This window comes from Simochromis diagramma, unplaced genomic scaffold, assembly GCF_900408965.1.
Source record: "Simochromis diagramma unplaced genomic scaffold, fSimDia1.1 OVJJ01000802.1, whole genome shotgun sequence".
In the NCBI taxonomy this organism is placed as follows: domain Eukaryota; kingdom Metazoa; phylum Chordata; class Actinopteri; order Cichliformes; family Cichlidae; genus Simochromis; species Simochromis diagramma.
In genome coordinates this window covers 13,160,061-13,176,305 of record NW_024387492.1, presented here as the reverse complement: position 1 = coordinate 13,176,305, position 16,245 = coordinate 13,160,061, and the positions used below count along the sequence as shown (strand labels likewise).

Here is a 16,245-nt window from a genome sequence, read left to right as displayed (position 1 = left end):
ATGTTGTGATAATGCATCATTTATTAGCTTATTTATTCTAAGCATTTATGATCTAAATCAACAAAATAATGTCAACCTGAAGTGGAGAACAAAGTCCAGCATTTGTCTCCAAAAGGGGTAAAAACACAGACTGTGAGGGACTCAGCTGGTTAGGCATGAGGGTAAAGTAACTACAACACGAAACCAGACTGAAAATATAACTGAGCTATCAGACACAAAAGAAAAGGGAACTTAAATACTGGCTGATCACACCAAAGACGCCCAACGGGGGAACTACAACAAAGAAGTTATCTTATAAGAAGTAAATAAAACAGCAACTAGTTTGTCAGTTAGTTTAACTTATCAATAATCTAATGCAAAAAACAAAAACAACTGAATACCAATCTCAAATGTCACGTAAAATAAACAACCTATTTAAAGTAAACATTTCTTGGCCTCCCCTGCGATGAAGTGACACTTGGTACATTCCAGTTCCTGCATTTGAAAGAGGTGCATTTTGAAGGCCCATCTTTTCCTCATTTGGGTAGATCTCAGCAGCCAAGTGACCACATTTGTGTGTCTAATATTAAGCTTGACTATTATTTTATTTTTGTGTTCTCTTCTATGAATTTAGTTGATATTTGTATTATGTTTACGTCTTTGTGAATGCTGACTGTATGTGCATGCAATAATACAGGGCCCCACTAACAATGGGGATACAAAAACAAAGATAAAGAGCTGAACATGCAAAAGTTGACTATACATGTGTGCTACAAACAGAGGCATGTGTGTTTGAAACACATGCAAAATAAACACAAATCTGTTTCATGAAATCATGATGTGTTCTCATTTATGTGTTTAAATGCAATGAGTATCAAAAACTAAGATAAATAAAGTGTGTTGCATGAGGTCAACAACTGATTATAAAAGTTGTCATCATTATTTGGAATTTCTAGCAGTGGCAGCCCCTCTAAAAATAAAAAAGAACTCTAAGTATACTTGACTTCTTGGATTTCTGACTTTAGCAAACATTTTATTGATGAGTTCTGTTTTACTTGTGAGTCTAAAGTCACGATGATGTCAATATTTAGAATAATGTTGCTATTAAATACAGAGAAGCAAGAAAACATTTACTGCAAGTCGACTACTATATGAGCATGCAGTGGCTTTAGATTTTCAATCAGAGCCACCTGTCGCTCCTCGAGTTTGTTTTAACAAAAACAAGCAGGTGAAGAACAAAATGTTTGAGTCAAAGCCCCAGAGCCCCGTTCCACATAAACTATATGGGCAAAAGCACTGGGCCGCTTACACATTGCACCTTCAGAAGCTGCTCAGTTGTGGAAACCCCTGCCACAAAGCTCCTAGTGCACAGCTTTTGTCTTGATGCTAATGCCAGAGGAGGTTTGGGGCTCTGTATTTATATTTAATTTATTTTATTTAACCAACAGAGACACACTCTCAGTTCAATCCCTGGCTTACCCAGTCTGTATGTCTATGTATCCTTGGGCAAGAGACTGAACTCTCCCGATGCATCCCTTGTAATATGAGTGAGTCTGTGGGAATGTGAGGAAGAACTTAAGGTTTAGAGGGGAAAAAAAGACCCTGCATAAATGTGCACGTGACTGGGTAAACAATAATATTAAGTACAGTCCATTAAACAACCCATTTAAATAGAGAAGATGAAAACTATCCGTCATTGACTTTTCTTCCACCATTCTGATGCTCTGTTTAAATTCAGTAGGTCATGTTGACAATGTTTGCATGCCAAAATGTAGCTGAGCAGGTGTACCACCAAAGTGGCTGGTGGGTGTAGGTGGGTCTTCTGCATGTGAAAAATGAGGCACAAAATGGTTTGTGCATGCACCCCAGGTAATCAGTGTGGTGCCTGCTCGTAAATAACACTGTGGACAAATGCAGATGACGGGAAATGTATTCGTCTCTGGCAGGAAACAGAGAAGCTGCTTAAAATAGGTTTCTTGTTAAAAACATAAACATGGATGAAATGATAAAAGTGAGTAGCTGGGCTTTAAATAACGCGTAATAAGCCCGCTTTAATGAATAAAATCTAATAGAAGAGCTGGGGTTTGTTGAACCAGATGAATTATCCAAACGTAAACCCGGTTGGAGGCCTGATTTTAACCAACAACAAACTGCGTCCGTGTGACGAGCCTCCGATTTCCGGGGAAGCCGCCACTGAGAAACAAACGCACACGGATACGGCGATGGGAGTGGCCAAACAATCGGATTGGATAACAGGATGTGACTTGAGCTGTTTTGGGGTGAGGCGGTGCGTTTGGAGGTGCACAACTTTCTGCGTGTTTTGCGCAGTTTCGCAGCCTTTTTTTCTTTTTCCGCGCACCTCGGACAAACCGAAACGGCGGCTTTAAACACTCGGAGCTTTCCTCTCAGCGAAAGCGCACTGATCTGAGGAAGTGCCCGAGCGGGCCGCTGCACGTTCAGCGTCTCGCGTGTGGGTTTACTTACGTTGCGTGCAGGAGAGGAGGAGGGGAGGAGGTGGAGGGGGGGGGAAAAGTTGTGGACATGTTTTCCTGGAAGTGCACGGTTTTGCGGATACAGTGTGCAACATTGTAACTACGGCGTTACTGAGCCTGCCCCGGGCCCTGGCCGGACTTTGGAGCGTATTTCCGCGGGGCTGCTCGCTCGCCTGCTCGCCATATTGCGCGCTGTGAAACTCGAGGGAAAGTTGTCAAGAGTTATGACATTTGCTGCGCACGATCCCTTCATGGAGCTGCGCGCAGTTGATCGAAACCAAAGTGACTCCGTGGAGTTGGACACGGGCGACTCTTTGCACCATTGATAAGGTGATCACACGGTGTGTAAGTAATGCTTTTTAATCTGCTGGATTGCCTAAGAGCTCTTCGCTCCTCAGACGCTTCCTTATTGCTCTTTTTTTCTCCTCTCACACAAACATCACTGGCTATCGCTCGGGTGATTGCACGAGCCCCTTCGTTTCCTGTATTTCTTGTTGTGCCAAATGGCAGCTACACTGTAAGCGCCGCCGTGTTGAGGTCTGTCTGTCCCTTCGAAACTTGCAATGCCCTCTCTGCGCGCACTCTTTCTCTCTGCTCAATCTGCGTGCAGTCCTGTATATTTTCACTTTACTCTAACGGGGCTATCTGCTGGTGTAGGCCTCAATTTCCTCATTGCCAAAGACGACTGAGAGTCGAGTGAAAACTCTGTGTCTTCTAAGAAAACATAAGTGTCTGACTTCTTCTTTCTATCGTAAGGTCTTGCACCCCCTAAAGAGGATGGACAGCGAGCCTCAGATTTGATTCTTGAAGGAGGACTGCGTGTTCTCCACCCTGTGCTTTCCTTTGGGATTTATATTTCCTCCCAGATACCTCTGTATACACAGTTAAAGAATTTCTTCACCACAAGCAGTGAAAGCGCACTACAGAGGCACCAACTTGCTTTTGCACGCTCACAGATCGGGACTGAAAGCTCTATTACTATGAGTCTTCCTGCTCAAGTAAATACTGACAAGAGTGGTAAGCACCGTGCTGCAGCCATGAAAGAGGCTGTGCAGCACCCAGGGGAGGTTTATTATGGTATGGGACCGCCAGCTTTAGAGTCAAGCCACAGTGACTCTGCCAGCAGCTCTGGTGTTTATAATCAAGAGAAAGGGCCCCAGAGTTTACCGCACTATCAACAGGGTGCTCCAGTAAAATGGATGCACCAGGACTCCTTACAGCCCCCTGGCTGGTCCCAGGAAGTTCCTGTGTCGACCTGGGGACAGAATTTTGGCCCCTACATGAGCGGAGTGAATGTCAGGAATCAGATGACGTTCCACAAGGGAGTCCACGAAGGTGTAGCTCTGCCGATGGGAGGGGAAAATCAACTGTCCGGACCTGTGGAGGTTTATAGAGATGCCACACAGGCTCCGGCTCAAGGCAGGGGGATCGAGTGGGAACAGCATGCTGCAGCGGCGGCGATGCACCAGGCTCAGCTGCAAGCCTATCAACATGGCCACAAAGGCGTGGAGCTCCAAGGCCAGTCACATGTGCCACCTCATGGTTTGCAGGGGTCCATGCTGCAGCCCTTCCAGGCAACATTTAGACCCAGCAAGCAACAGTTCTCATCTGGCTATTACTCGGTTTTTCCGGCAAACAAGGCAATTCCGAACCTGCCCTACAGTGAGCAGCCCAAAACTCAGCAGCAGCTTCTACACCAGATGCAGCAGCAGCAGCAGCAACAACAACAACAGCAGCAGCAACAAATTCATCATCACCATCATCACCAACAACAACAGCAGCAGCAGCAGCAGCAGCAACAACAACAGTTGCATCAACAGCATCAGATTCAGCTGCAGCAGCAGCAGCAGCAGCAGCAACAACAGCAACATTTGCAGCAACAGCAGCACCAAATCCAGCAACATCAAATCCAACAGCTGCAGCAACAAATGCAGCAACAGTATCATCAGCAGCAGCTCCAGGAGAGACAGCAACAAATCCAGCAAATGCAACAACAGCAGCAGCTACAGCAGCAAAATGTGCCACAGCAAGACACGACACAGCCACAGGTGCAACCAAAACAGCAGCAGACCCAAAACTTCGTCGCTTATCAGCCTGCCAAGCCGCCTCCATCTGAAACTGGGTCCAAAGAAGATGTTCAGTCGACGGAGCCGCAGCAGGAAGCAGAGGCTCAAAGCTGTGACGCGTCAGCCGTTCCTGATCAATGCCCCGAAAAGGCCGGCGCAAATCCCACAGAGCCCGCAAACGCGGCTGCTCCTCGGCGCTCGCGTCGCCTTTCCAGGGAGGGGCAGTCGCCACTGGATCCCCCTTCCACAAACATCTGGTCTCAAGCCAAAGAGCCTCCACCGCCCCAAAACGGAGTAGCGGGTGCACAGGCTGCGAAAGCAGTGGAAAGCCAAGTGACAACAGGAGGGGTCATCCGTAGGAGAAGGAGAGCATCCAAGGAGATCAACTTGGAAACCCTGGCACAGAAGGCGTCAGAGATGGAGTCCCTGCCTGCAAAAATTGTAAAGGTAAAAGAGAAATGGCTCATTACACTGCTGCTGTAGGGAATATATCAATCATTTATGAGAGTAATATGATTTAAAAAAAGAAATAAAATACTCTCTTTAGGCTCAGGTTACTTGAGAGGGAACGGCGCAGGCAGCTCATTTGTGCAAGTGAGAGCAGATTTTCTCATCTGGCAAAGTTGGCAAGCAGCTGTACAAAGAGGAAGGACTCTGTTTCTATGCAGAACTTCCCTATGGTTTACAAAATCCTTTTCTTGGGCTCGTTTACTCGACTCGTGCAGCTGTTGAACCTCAGCCATTGCGGGCTGTTTTAACAAGTTGCACATCGATACTGCAGACAACGTATCTGGTGAAACCTGAATGTCTGCCGTTCACTGAAGATTCGCCTTTTTGATCTGCTCTCCTCATTTTACTGCTGTATGAAAGATGATACGCTCTGTCGTTTTATTCAGGATATATAATATTTACTTTAAGCGTGGCACACCCACTGGGGCCTGCTTCTTTAAGGTTTCTTTAGCAGTTTTTATTTTGTTGTTGTTTTTTTTTTACATAAACACAAGTCGCAGAAATGAGTAAAACTCAGTCTGAGTCCATTTTAACGCAAGCAAACAGACAGGTAGTCCTCTTCCCTCAGGGGGTTACGAAGCTTATCGAAGGCTTTCTTGCACCGCGCGCACGTTGGAGCAGCTGCATGTCTGCACACCTCCACATTCCTCAGGCCTTTTCCCAGTCATTCAGCAGAGCTAGGGAGGGGCAGCACTGTCAACCTGTATAGCTACACTCCTTTTCTCCCCACTACACGCCAAACAGGTTTAAGGTGGCGATTCACAACCCAGAGCTGTTTCGTTGTGGCTGGTTAAACTGCACTTTGTTTTCTAGGTCAGGAGACGAGACTCGAGTGTCTTTACTTTTGTTCTTAACTTTTACTAATTATAAATCACAAAACTGATTCATGCTTTAACCCCCACCACTAGAAGCCAGGATTACTCATTTTGCTAGTTTTTCTTTGAGTTAGAATGAGCAGAAATACCAGGCAGGCATGTGGACGTCTCCGAAAGCCTGCCAAAGTATGTGCTTGTAAAGCCCTATGATGAAATTTTATATATTTCTATTTTTATTTTACAGGTGGAATGCACATGTTTTGAAAGAGACTTTAATTTTTCTGCTCTGTGGTGTTTATTTTAAATTTTCATTTTTAATTGATCTCTTAATTATGGCGTTTCAAGCTGATATGTGGTTTATTGGTTGAGGAATTAATTTTGAGGAAAATAATAAGTTACTACTTTATCATTTAGGTGCTTTTAAATCTTAAAAGTAAACTCATCTGCCACTTTATTGGGTACATGTTCCCCTCTATTCTTTAATCCTCTGTGGCATTGATTAAATGAGTTGTCTCAGAGAAATTTGTCCAGATTGACGTGATAGTATCATGTTTTTGTTGTCATTGCTACTTTTTATTCGAATAATATATTTTTGAACTTTATTTGCATTTTTTTGTGCTTTCTATGTTCACTGGACACTTTATTAGGTACAACTAGATCTGCTAGTGTATGCATAACTAAAGCAAGGTGCTGGAAACATTCCTCAGAGATTTTGATGCATATTGATGTCATGACATAACACTGCGGATTTATCAGCTGCACGTCCATTGCATGAATCTCCAGTTCTGCCACATCCCAAAAGTGCTCAGCCAGATTGAGATCTGGTGGCTGCGAAGGCCATTTGAGTGCACTGAGCTCACTGGGATGTTCAAGAACAGTTTGAGAGGATTGTGCGCTATCCTGTTGTTTACACTAAATTCTGACCTACCACCTGGATGTCGGTGCAGAAACTGAGACTCATCAGACCGGGTAACATTTTTCATCTGTTGTGCAACTGTTGAGCCTGTTTGAGTTGTTGCCTCTGTTTCCTGTCTTAGCTGCCAGGAGTGGCACCCAGTGTGGTCTTCTGCTGCTGTAGTTCATGTTGTGAGTTAAGAGATGCTCTTCTGCGTACCTTGATTGTTATTATTGAAGATACTGTTGCCTATTTAACAGCTCAAAGTAGTCTGGGCATTCTCCTCTGATCTTTGGCATCAACGAGGCAATTTTCCCAGAGAACTGCTGCTCGCAGGATATTTTCTCTTTTCTGATCATTCTCTGTAAACCCTAGAGATGCTTGTGTGGGAAAATCCCAGTAGATCAGCAGTTTCTGAAATACTCAGACAAGCTCATCTGGCACCAACAATGCCACATTTAAAGTCACTTAAATCGCATTTCTTCCAAGTGGTTGATTTGCACTTCAGCGGATCATCTTAACCGTGTCTATTTGCCTAAATGCACCGGGTTGCTGCCATGTGATTAACTGATTGGATATTTGTACTGATGAGCAGTTAAAGCAGCTGTACCTAATAAAGTGGCTGGTGAATGTAAGAAATGTATGTCTGTTGTATCTTGGGGACTTTTTAGTGATTCAAATGTTACAAAAAACAAAGAAAGAATAGATATTTCTGTTCAGAAACAGTAATTCTGATTCTTTTTTTTAAATTGGAGCCGAATGCAAAAAAAGCTCATGTGACCACTTGGACTTCTTCCTCTTTTTATATCTCAATCCCTTTTCCTTTATTTTCCTGCTACTTCCTCAACTCTCTTCTGCCTTTTCTAATCTTCCTGCCTCTTTCCTTATTGTGCCTCAACAGGAAGACGGTGCTTCAAGCAGGCAAGCCACAATGGTGCCCCTGGTCATCCCAGTATCCGTGCCAGTCCACAGAGGTCAAACAGATCCTCAGGGTGGCTGGGCTCAGGGGCGGCCCGGTCAGGGCGAGCGGCCTGCTGCACCATCCGATCGCAAACCTTCTGTCATTGTGGCTCGCCGGCGATCGCTGAGAAGCACCATGACTGAGAGTTTTGCTCAGGTTAGTTCCCTGAGGACGAGAGATTTGAATTGTTTTCCTTTCAGTCACTTTAAAGGGACTTTTTTCTTTTTTTGCATACCACGATGAAACATTTACAGACGTCTTGTTTGTAGATGTTTATTCAGGCTTAGACCACATTGCATAACTACCTTGATACCCCCCTTTAAAATGCAAGTTTGAGCAGTATTGTTAGCAAAGACAATGTCATCCCACCCAGTTACACAAACAACCTCAAAGTTCAACTTCTCATGGGTCGCCTCAGACCTCGCAGTGGTTAAACATTGAGACTTTGAGTCTTTCAGACATCTGCTGAGGAGTAACAGAGATGTGCAACTGAAACTTGGACCAACCCACAATTTATGGACTGAATTAGATGATGTGACTCATTAATTCCAAAATCCTGAACCACATGAACATTATTACAGACTGTAGGTTCACAGTGAAGTCAGATTCAGGAAGTGCACTCATCACTGGGCCAGATGATTAAATCTATTTTATGTGTGTAATGCAAAAAAAATCAATGTAGGGAGAAGACAAACCCCGAATTGAGCTTAGATATTTTTATCTGGTCGAGTAGGTTTGGTGTAGAGAGGTCTGCTTATTCTTACTGTAAAGCGACACCATGACCCGTTTAGGGCTAAACGTGCCAAAAATACATTTGCAAAATTCAGCTTCAGTGTCTTTTTCAGAATGACTTTATTCATACATTTTCATAACCACATAACCCAGACAGGTCATGAATCTGTCACAGGGCTTGTACAAAAAAAATGGGTGATCATTCACACATTCAGTTTAGAATCGCAAATTAAGCTAGCATGCATGTCGTTGCATGTGGTTGTGACAGTGGGATGAGAAGTAAACATTAATGATAGTATTAGGTAGGAGTATTAGTGCAACAACATAAATGTCATTGTTCATTTTGAGAAAACAGTCAAAATACGGAGATTAAAGTTGGCGTTTCAATTACTCATCTATACCCGGCATTTTGTAGAGAGTATAGCAGCCGTGGGAGTTGTTTGACTTCAAACTACAATTTTAATCTCCAAATTTAAAATGAAATGAACAACAATATACTTTTCCTTAATGTGGTCCTAGTACTTCTTCCTAGGGTATTTTAGCTTGTGCCAGCTCTGATTCTGTTTCTCTGTTTACTGGAGAAACTGGGCGCTGGGATTTCTGGAGTTGCAGCTGAGTTTTATTTATTTTTTTGCAAAGTCATAAAATTAAGGCAAGTCCCAGCTGAATGCACAGGCGATGCCTCCAAAGCTGGGCGTTTGACACCAACAGAGAAATGGCACTGCAGGCCTGAGAAAATGTTCAGTTGTTCTGTGTGGGACTGTTCCTTTAATTTCCAACAAGGTCCTCAAATGTTGGACATAGAGGTACAAAACTTTATCACATAAGTCTCAAAACACTAGCATAATTTGAATATCAGAAACGGTTTAGTCCAAAAGGATGTTTTAATACAGTTAACGATCTGGACCTGAGATTTAATAATAAATCGGTGAACTTTAAAAACTCCTTTCTAACCTGACTTGTTGTGTAAAACCCATTTACACCCCAGCTGGTGAGGTGTTGTCGTCTGTGTGTGGCTTTTCCCTTCTCACAGAGAAACTTAGATTGCGTCACGATAAACCACGTGAGAACGTTCAGTCAGCTTAATGGCCAGTTGTGTCTGATCCAGGAGCAATAAAGGTTAATACAGGAGGAAGGTGGAGGATAGCAGGGAGAATTTATTCCTTGATTCCTTGAATTTGATCAGTCAGGCGTGAAACCTGCTTATGATTGTTATAAAAAATATAGGTTTGTGTTAACTCTGCTTCTTCCATCCAGGATGAGGAAAGCGATACAGGACTTGATGAGGACGGAAAAGCTAAACTGAAGCGCAGGCCACGTCCCGAACCTCTCATCATCCCTCCCCCCAAACCATCCACCTTCATCGCACCATCCGTCTACTCCAGCATCACTTCCTTTCAGAGCAACCTCCGTTCTCCGGTGCGCCTGATGGACAACCCTCTTACCTTTCCCCCATACACGCCACCACCCATCCTGTCTCCTGTGCGGGAGGGCTCCGGACTCTACTTCTCCACCTTCCTCACTAACATAGCTGTAACCAACCAAATCCTGCCGCCCCCGCCTACGCCCAAGTCTGCAGCTCGGAGCCTTCTGCGTTCCAGTGAGTCTCATTTGCTTCAGTTCTTTTGCAGTGATATATGTGAGTTACTTATTTGAATAAATTACTTAACAAGCAAGAGCTTTTTCATTCGCCTCTTCCAGCGAGTTCAGACGTTACGCCGCCTAGCTTCACCTTGAACGCCGAGGCTACACCTGTGAGCCTCGAACCGTGAGTAGCACTTAAACATCCAAACAACCTACTATTGTTTCTAACTGACGGCTTCATAACTCAGCCCTCTGTGTTGGCATTCAGACGGATCAACATTGGGCAAAAGTACCAGGCAGAAATTCCTGATTTGCAAGATGAAGCTTCTTCCCAGTCCGCCCAGCACAAAGCGGACTTGGTTTGGGTTCCTATTGATGACGCCGCCTTCAAACATGGTGACAAAGAGACCAGTAAGTGTCCATCATAACACATGACCTACCGACCTCGCTTTTTATTCATACTTTGAGCTTTTTGTCACCATCGACACTCCTCACGCTCTCTTTGTAGTGGAGGATTTGATGAACATGGCATGTTCGAGCGTTTTGAGAGGAGGAGGAACCAATCAGGAGCTGGCTTTGCACTGTTTTCATGAATGTGGAGGAGATTTCCTTGTGAGTAAAGTGACGTACAGATATTACATTATTTACACTACTACTTGTAAGTGTTTCATAGCTTTCAAATGAGGGACATGCCTTTGCTCACGGTGATGCCAACTTTTAAGGAAACACTGGGACGTTTGATGCATCAGGATCCAATTTTCCCCAAAGGCCATCAATTGATAGGTTATCACTACTCAGGTAACAACAACAAAAAGAAGCTTCTTATGCTAATTGCTTCAATCAGCTGTCACGTGCTTTCCCTTTGCCTTTCTCTGCAATTTATGCTCTTGCTCACTCGCCTATTTTTACTGCATTTGTTTTCCCCTCAGGCTCTGACAGCTGGACAGCAGAGGAGAAGCGGTTTTTCAATAAGGGGATCTCTGCCTACAGGAAGGACTTCTTTCTGGTGCAGAAACTGGTATGCTCGTTAATTTGACCCTGCAGCAAGAACAACTGTGAATCAGTGGGGGGGGAAGAAAGCAACCAAACAAACAGTTGCATACGATTAAATGCACTCTGTGTAGCATCAATAAATCCTTTGTGCACTCCTCGAGGCATTCACGTAATTGCTTTAATCAAACAAGACAATAATAGTTAAGACGTTCGGTCTTTGCTGCATGATGCCAGATTTAGATGTAATGGAAAATGAGTAAACAGGAAGAGGACGCTCACCTCTCAACACAAAGACGAGCTGCATCTTTAAAAACGTTCAAAAAGTCATTCAGACTGAAAAATTCACATCCTCTTTGCGACAGGAAATGACTACTTTTATAGGAAATGTGGGCTTTAAAAAAAAAAAAAAGCGGTAAAATAAGCTGAGACAGAGTGACTTCTCAAGGATTATCTTACGTATTCTTATTATTCAATAAAGCTTTACATGCGCACGCTTCTCTGACTGTTTTTAAAGGTGCGGACTAAGACCGTGGCTCAGTGTGTGGAGTTCTACTACACATACAAGAAGCAGGTGAAAGTTGGTCGCAATGGGATTTTAATGTTCGGCCCTCCTGATTCACCTGTGGAAAAACACGCAGAGGCAGTCGTGGACGTCAAGGTAAGCGCGGTTAAATCTGACCTTTATTTTAAAGAGTCAATATGCAGTCATGGTAATAAAAAGCACATCCTGAATTCTAAGGTCAAGTAATCTGGTCCTTTAATTTGTTGTTTATCAAACAAAAGTTAAACCAAAATGCAGAAGCACTGTGTGAAAAATTACAGCCTCAAGATGCTACGTGGCAGCCAGGTGCTGCTAATCAAATGCATTTGATTGATTTTGTTAACCTTTATTGAGATAGGGCAGTGGAGAGGAATCGGGAAAGCTGGGTAAGAGAGCAGGAGGAAGACGTGCAATAAATGACTTCAGTGTGGCTTGAAACCAAGGCCTCTTCAACAGCCTCATGGCCATAATTAATAGCGCCACATCTGCTGAAACTCCTCTCATACAAACACACATTAGAGCACAAGCGCCTGATACCAACTGTCAGGCACGTTGGTGGAGGAGTGAGGATTTGGGCTTGGTTTTGCAGTCAAAGTCAACCATGTGAGGCCATTTGTCCAACAGCTTAAGCGTAGAGTTATAAAACAGGAGAACGACCCCAAACCCAGCAGTAAATCTGCAACATCATTTCTGGGTGTTATAATTGTCCAATTAAAAACCCGACGTCAACCTGACTGAAATGTTTTGGCAGGAGCTTGGAGAGCTGTGCATAAACAAATGCCTGCAAACTTTAGTGAACTGAAGCAACATTGTAAAGAAGGGTGGGACAAAATTCCTCCACAATGATGTGAGAGACTGATTAAGTCACAGAAAACGGTTACTTCACATTAGTGCTTCTAAAGGTGGTTAAATAAGCTCTTGAATTATGGGATGCACTCAGCTTTTCAAACACTGCTTCTTAATTTTTGGCAAAATTTGTTGTTAAATAAATAATAACACTTTGTAATATGTTGTATTGTTGCTCACCTGAGGTTGTATTTACCTAGCATTAAGTACACCAGGTGTGCTTTAGATTATGTGCTTGTACATAAAACCTTTGAATTGATTGGTGTACTGTTTACCATGACCGCATATGTAGTATTTGCAATGTCTCATGTGCGTTTCATTGTGCATGGTTGAATGTGTCTTCCATGTTATATTTATCTGTTTGAATATATTTAGGATTAATTAAAAGTCGTCAACATTTTTCAACTAATCAAATGGAACTTTAGTGTTTTTAAGAAGGGGTTTCATTGTGTGTGAAGTACAGATGTCTGCACATGGAGAAAGATGCTTTGTGCCACGTCTTTTTGCTGCTATGTTATTTTAAATACACGGCAGCAAAAAGAAACAGACACCCTTCAGCCAGTGGTTTTCTTCAGCATTTCTGATACATGTATTTGTGTGACCCTCAATAAAGCAACCCCTGGACCTATTCTCTGGTTGACAGCAGTTATTTACAAAAGTACCAAAATAAGGATGTGCTCTGGCCACGCAAAATGTTAAGACCACTGGAATCAAGAACGATGAGTTGGTGGTTGTGAGAAAAGAAGGGTTGCACATTAGCTGGTCTAAAAATGTAGAGTAATAATCATATATAAATATATGATTATTACTCTATATAAAGATGTCTAGATCCAATTTTTAATCTAATCCTATCCTTCCCCGTATATAGAGCCTGTTAGTTTGAAACAAGATACCCACTTTACTTCTGATTGGCTGCCCCTCATCTGGGTTCCTTGAATAGAGTAATACATTTTGTGTATCCACTGTTAATGTGCTTTCTTTTTTTTAGGAAGGGGTGGGGGGGCGTCTGGCAACTAAGAAAGCATTTTGAGTAAATCTTGAGAAAGCTGAGTCAAGTGTGCCAGGGAGTGGAGGCTGCAAAACTCTCAACAGCTGCGACTTTATTAAGGAAAACCTCTGTTTTTGTTTGTTTTTTTGGGGAGGGGGGTAGGGGGGACAATTAAGAAGAAAGACTAGGGTAAAAAAATAAATAACGGGTCCCCTTTAATGAAGGAACAAGGATCTTATTGTCTTGAAGTAATGTTTAAGATTCTGGGTCATAGTCTGCCTAATTTCCCTGGTGGGATTCCTTACAGAGTTCACAGCAGCCGAAGATGACTCAAGGTGAAGCGGATGAGGATGACAAGAAGAATATGTCTTTAGAGCAGATCAATGAGAGAAAACAGCAGGCGAGAGTCGCTCAGTCACTACAGGTTCATGACTATGTAAGTTTCATTTCATAGTTCTTTGATACACATCCTTATCAGTTAATATATTTAAAATAAGGAAAAGACAATATATTTATTTATTTGAAAAAAATCACAATTTTATGAACCATTGGTCCAAACTGTGCTAAAACGCAACCTTTCTGTTTCTGCCTCTTCAGGCAGGAACAGTGCTGGTGCTCAAAGAGCCAGATACTGTTCATAAAGAGGCTCATCAGTCTCCAGCACTTCCCAGATCTCGGGCCGAGCCTGCTGCAAAGAAGCCCCGTGTGCCACTGAAGCCCTCGCAGGAACCTGAGCAGATTTTTCCTTGCAAGAAATGCAACAGGTACGACAAAAGCCATCACAGAGATTGGCGTTAATTCCTGACCTGTTAGCATTGTGTTATGAATGTTTGCTCATTCATTATAAGAGTCCAAATAATGCTGGTGATTTTTGGTTCATCTCAGTGTGCTGATCTCTGTGGGGCACAGTGTGTTTAGAAGTTTCCGTGAATTCCGTGATTTTTTTTTTTTTTTTTTTTTTTTTTTTTTCTTCCCCCCCAATAGCGCCGCTTTATTCCAAACAGCTGCTGTCAAGCATAACGCTGCACCCTTTTCCTCCCTTACAGAGTGTTTTATAAAGTGAAGAGTCGAAGCGCTCACATGAAGAGTCATGCCGAGCAGGAGAAGAAGGCTGCAGCGCTGCGTCAGAAGGAGGAGGAGGAGCAGGCAGCAGCTCAAGCTCGAGCCAGGAAGGCGGCGGCGGCGGCAGCAGCGGCAGCAGCGGCGGCGGCAGCTGTGTCTGCTGCAGAGACCCAGCGGGGAGGTAATGGGAATGGAGCGTCAGAGCAGGCTGAGGCCAGCAGCCAAGAGGACTCGTCAGAGGGGGAGGATGACGACGATGAAGACTGGCAGTGAGACCGATATAAAGACGAACATTAATGGGATGGATTGACGTGTAAATAGAGGGGAGATGGTGAACAAATCAGGGAGGGAGGTGTTTAAAAACACGTGCTCCCCCATGAGGAGTAGAATAAGCACAAGATGCTTTTAAAGTCTTCCTGTTGATCTTTTCACTTGTTTCCTGACCTGAACTGTTTGTCTTTGACTGTAATTCAGATTCACACCGTCAGCGTGTAAGCCACACTCCACATTTTCACATTTGTACCTTTGAAATAATCCGTTTGTTTTTTTGTTTTGTTTTTTGTGTGTAAAATGTCCGTGTGCGATGCTTCTGCTTTTGCTAATAGGACCTTTTTAAATCTTATTTAATTGAACATATGTTAAGATCTTCAATGGTTGTTTGATGAATCAGGATATCTTTCTAGCAATAAAATGAGATCAAGGCAATCATTACTTTATAGTTGCTTCCCTTTAAAGACAGAAGCCATTCTGTTTCAAATACTTCTTACAGGAAAAAAAAACAGCGCTGAATTTAGCAGATTTCTATCAGATTTTTAGGTGGGTTGTTATTTTTAAACTAAGGGACCTTTGAAATGAATATGTACAAAAATATATATATGAGACTGTCATATATTTATGATACTGCATTTTTTTTTTTTTCTCAGTGATTTTGATAATATAAAAAGTAATCATGTCGGCTGTAATGTGACTGGTGAATTGAGAAATGTATTAAAGAAATATATTCTTCTGAGGAGTGGATGGGGTTTTTTGTTTAACCAGCAGATGGCGGCAGAGGTTCAGTGTGATCTGAGAATTTCCCTTCATGGTTGCCTGTAGGTGAATGGAAATATTGCTGTTGTCTGATTGGCCTAAGATAAACGTGGCTGAAATTCTATGTAGACCAAGTCAAGATTTATGTCATTTTATATTCCTAAATCATAACATCCTTATACATCTAGTGGGCAAAGAGAGATTTACTTCTAATGCTGTGCTCATAGGTCTTATATGCCAGACAGGCTCCAAAGGCCTATAATTTTAAGATTAAGGGCTGGAAAGCCAACTTGTCTTGAGACGCTAGGGAGTGGTGAAATTTTGCATTGATCTTTGGTGGCATAATTCAGCCATTTAGGAGTGTGAGCCATAAAGGGAAATGATGCTCTCGGGAGATGAGATGCAAGGCATATTGCGCTGAGATTATTGAAGACAAAGTGGCTCTGTTTCTGTCTCCAGCCCATCACTGACTGAGTGGCCTTCATTTACTTTCCTCCTGCTGCAAAAATCTAGCAGCAGACACTGCTTTAAACACATAATCTGACTTTGGATGAGTGTAAGAAAAAAAAAATCCACATTTGCTTCATGTGATCCTTTGATTTAAAGTGGACCTACTATGATTTTCTTTACATGCCAAAAGCTCAGGCTACAGACTGCCTGAAACACTTGATTTTACACATTTTTTTGCACGCTCTAGAAGTTTTAAATGAGAAGAGCTTTTTTATTTATCTATTTTTGTTTCTTTAACGGGA

General features: G+C 42.9%; 1 protein-coding gene across 1 annotated transcript; it reads left to right on the top strand.

Annotated features, from left to right (window-relative positions):
* Window positions 1-2,219: 2,219 nt before the first annotated feature.
* Window positions 2,220-15,473, top strand: mideasa (mitotic deacetylase associated SANT domain protein a). Its single transcript, XM_040018465.1, has 13 exons — window positions 2,220-2,816; window positions 3,228-4,984; window positions 7,659-7,874; window positions 9,708-10,050; window positions 10,152-10,218; window positions 10,303-10,445; window positions 10,543-10,646; window positions 10,757-10,832; window positions 10,964-11,052; window positions 11,542-11,685; window positions 13,710-13,838; window positions 14,000-14,166; window positions 14,449-15,473. The coding sequence occupies exons 2-13, from the start codon at window positions 3,509-3,511 to the stop codon at window positions 14,735-14,737; spliced, it is 3,243 nt and encodes a 1,080-aa protein (XP_039874399.1). The 5' UTR covers window positions 2,220-2,816; window positions 3,228-3,508; the 3' UTR covers window positions 14,738-15,473.
* The last annotated feature ends 772 nt before the right edge of the window (window positions 15,474-16,245 follow it).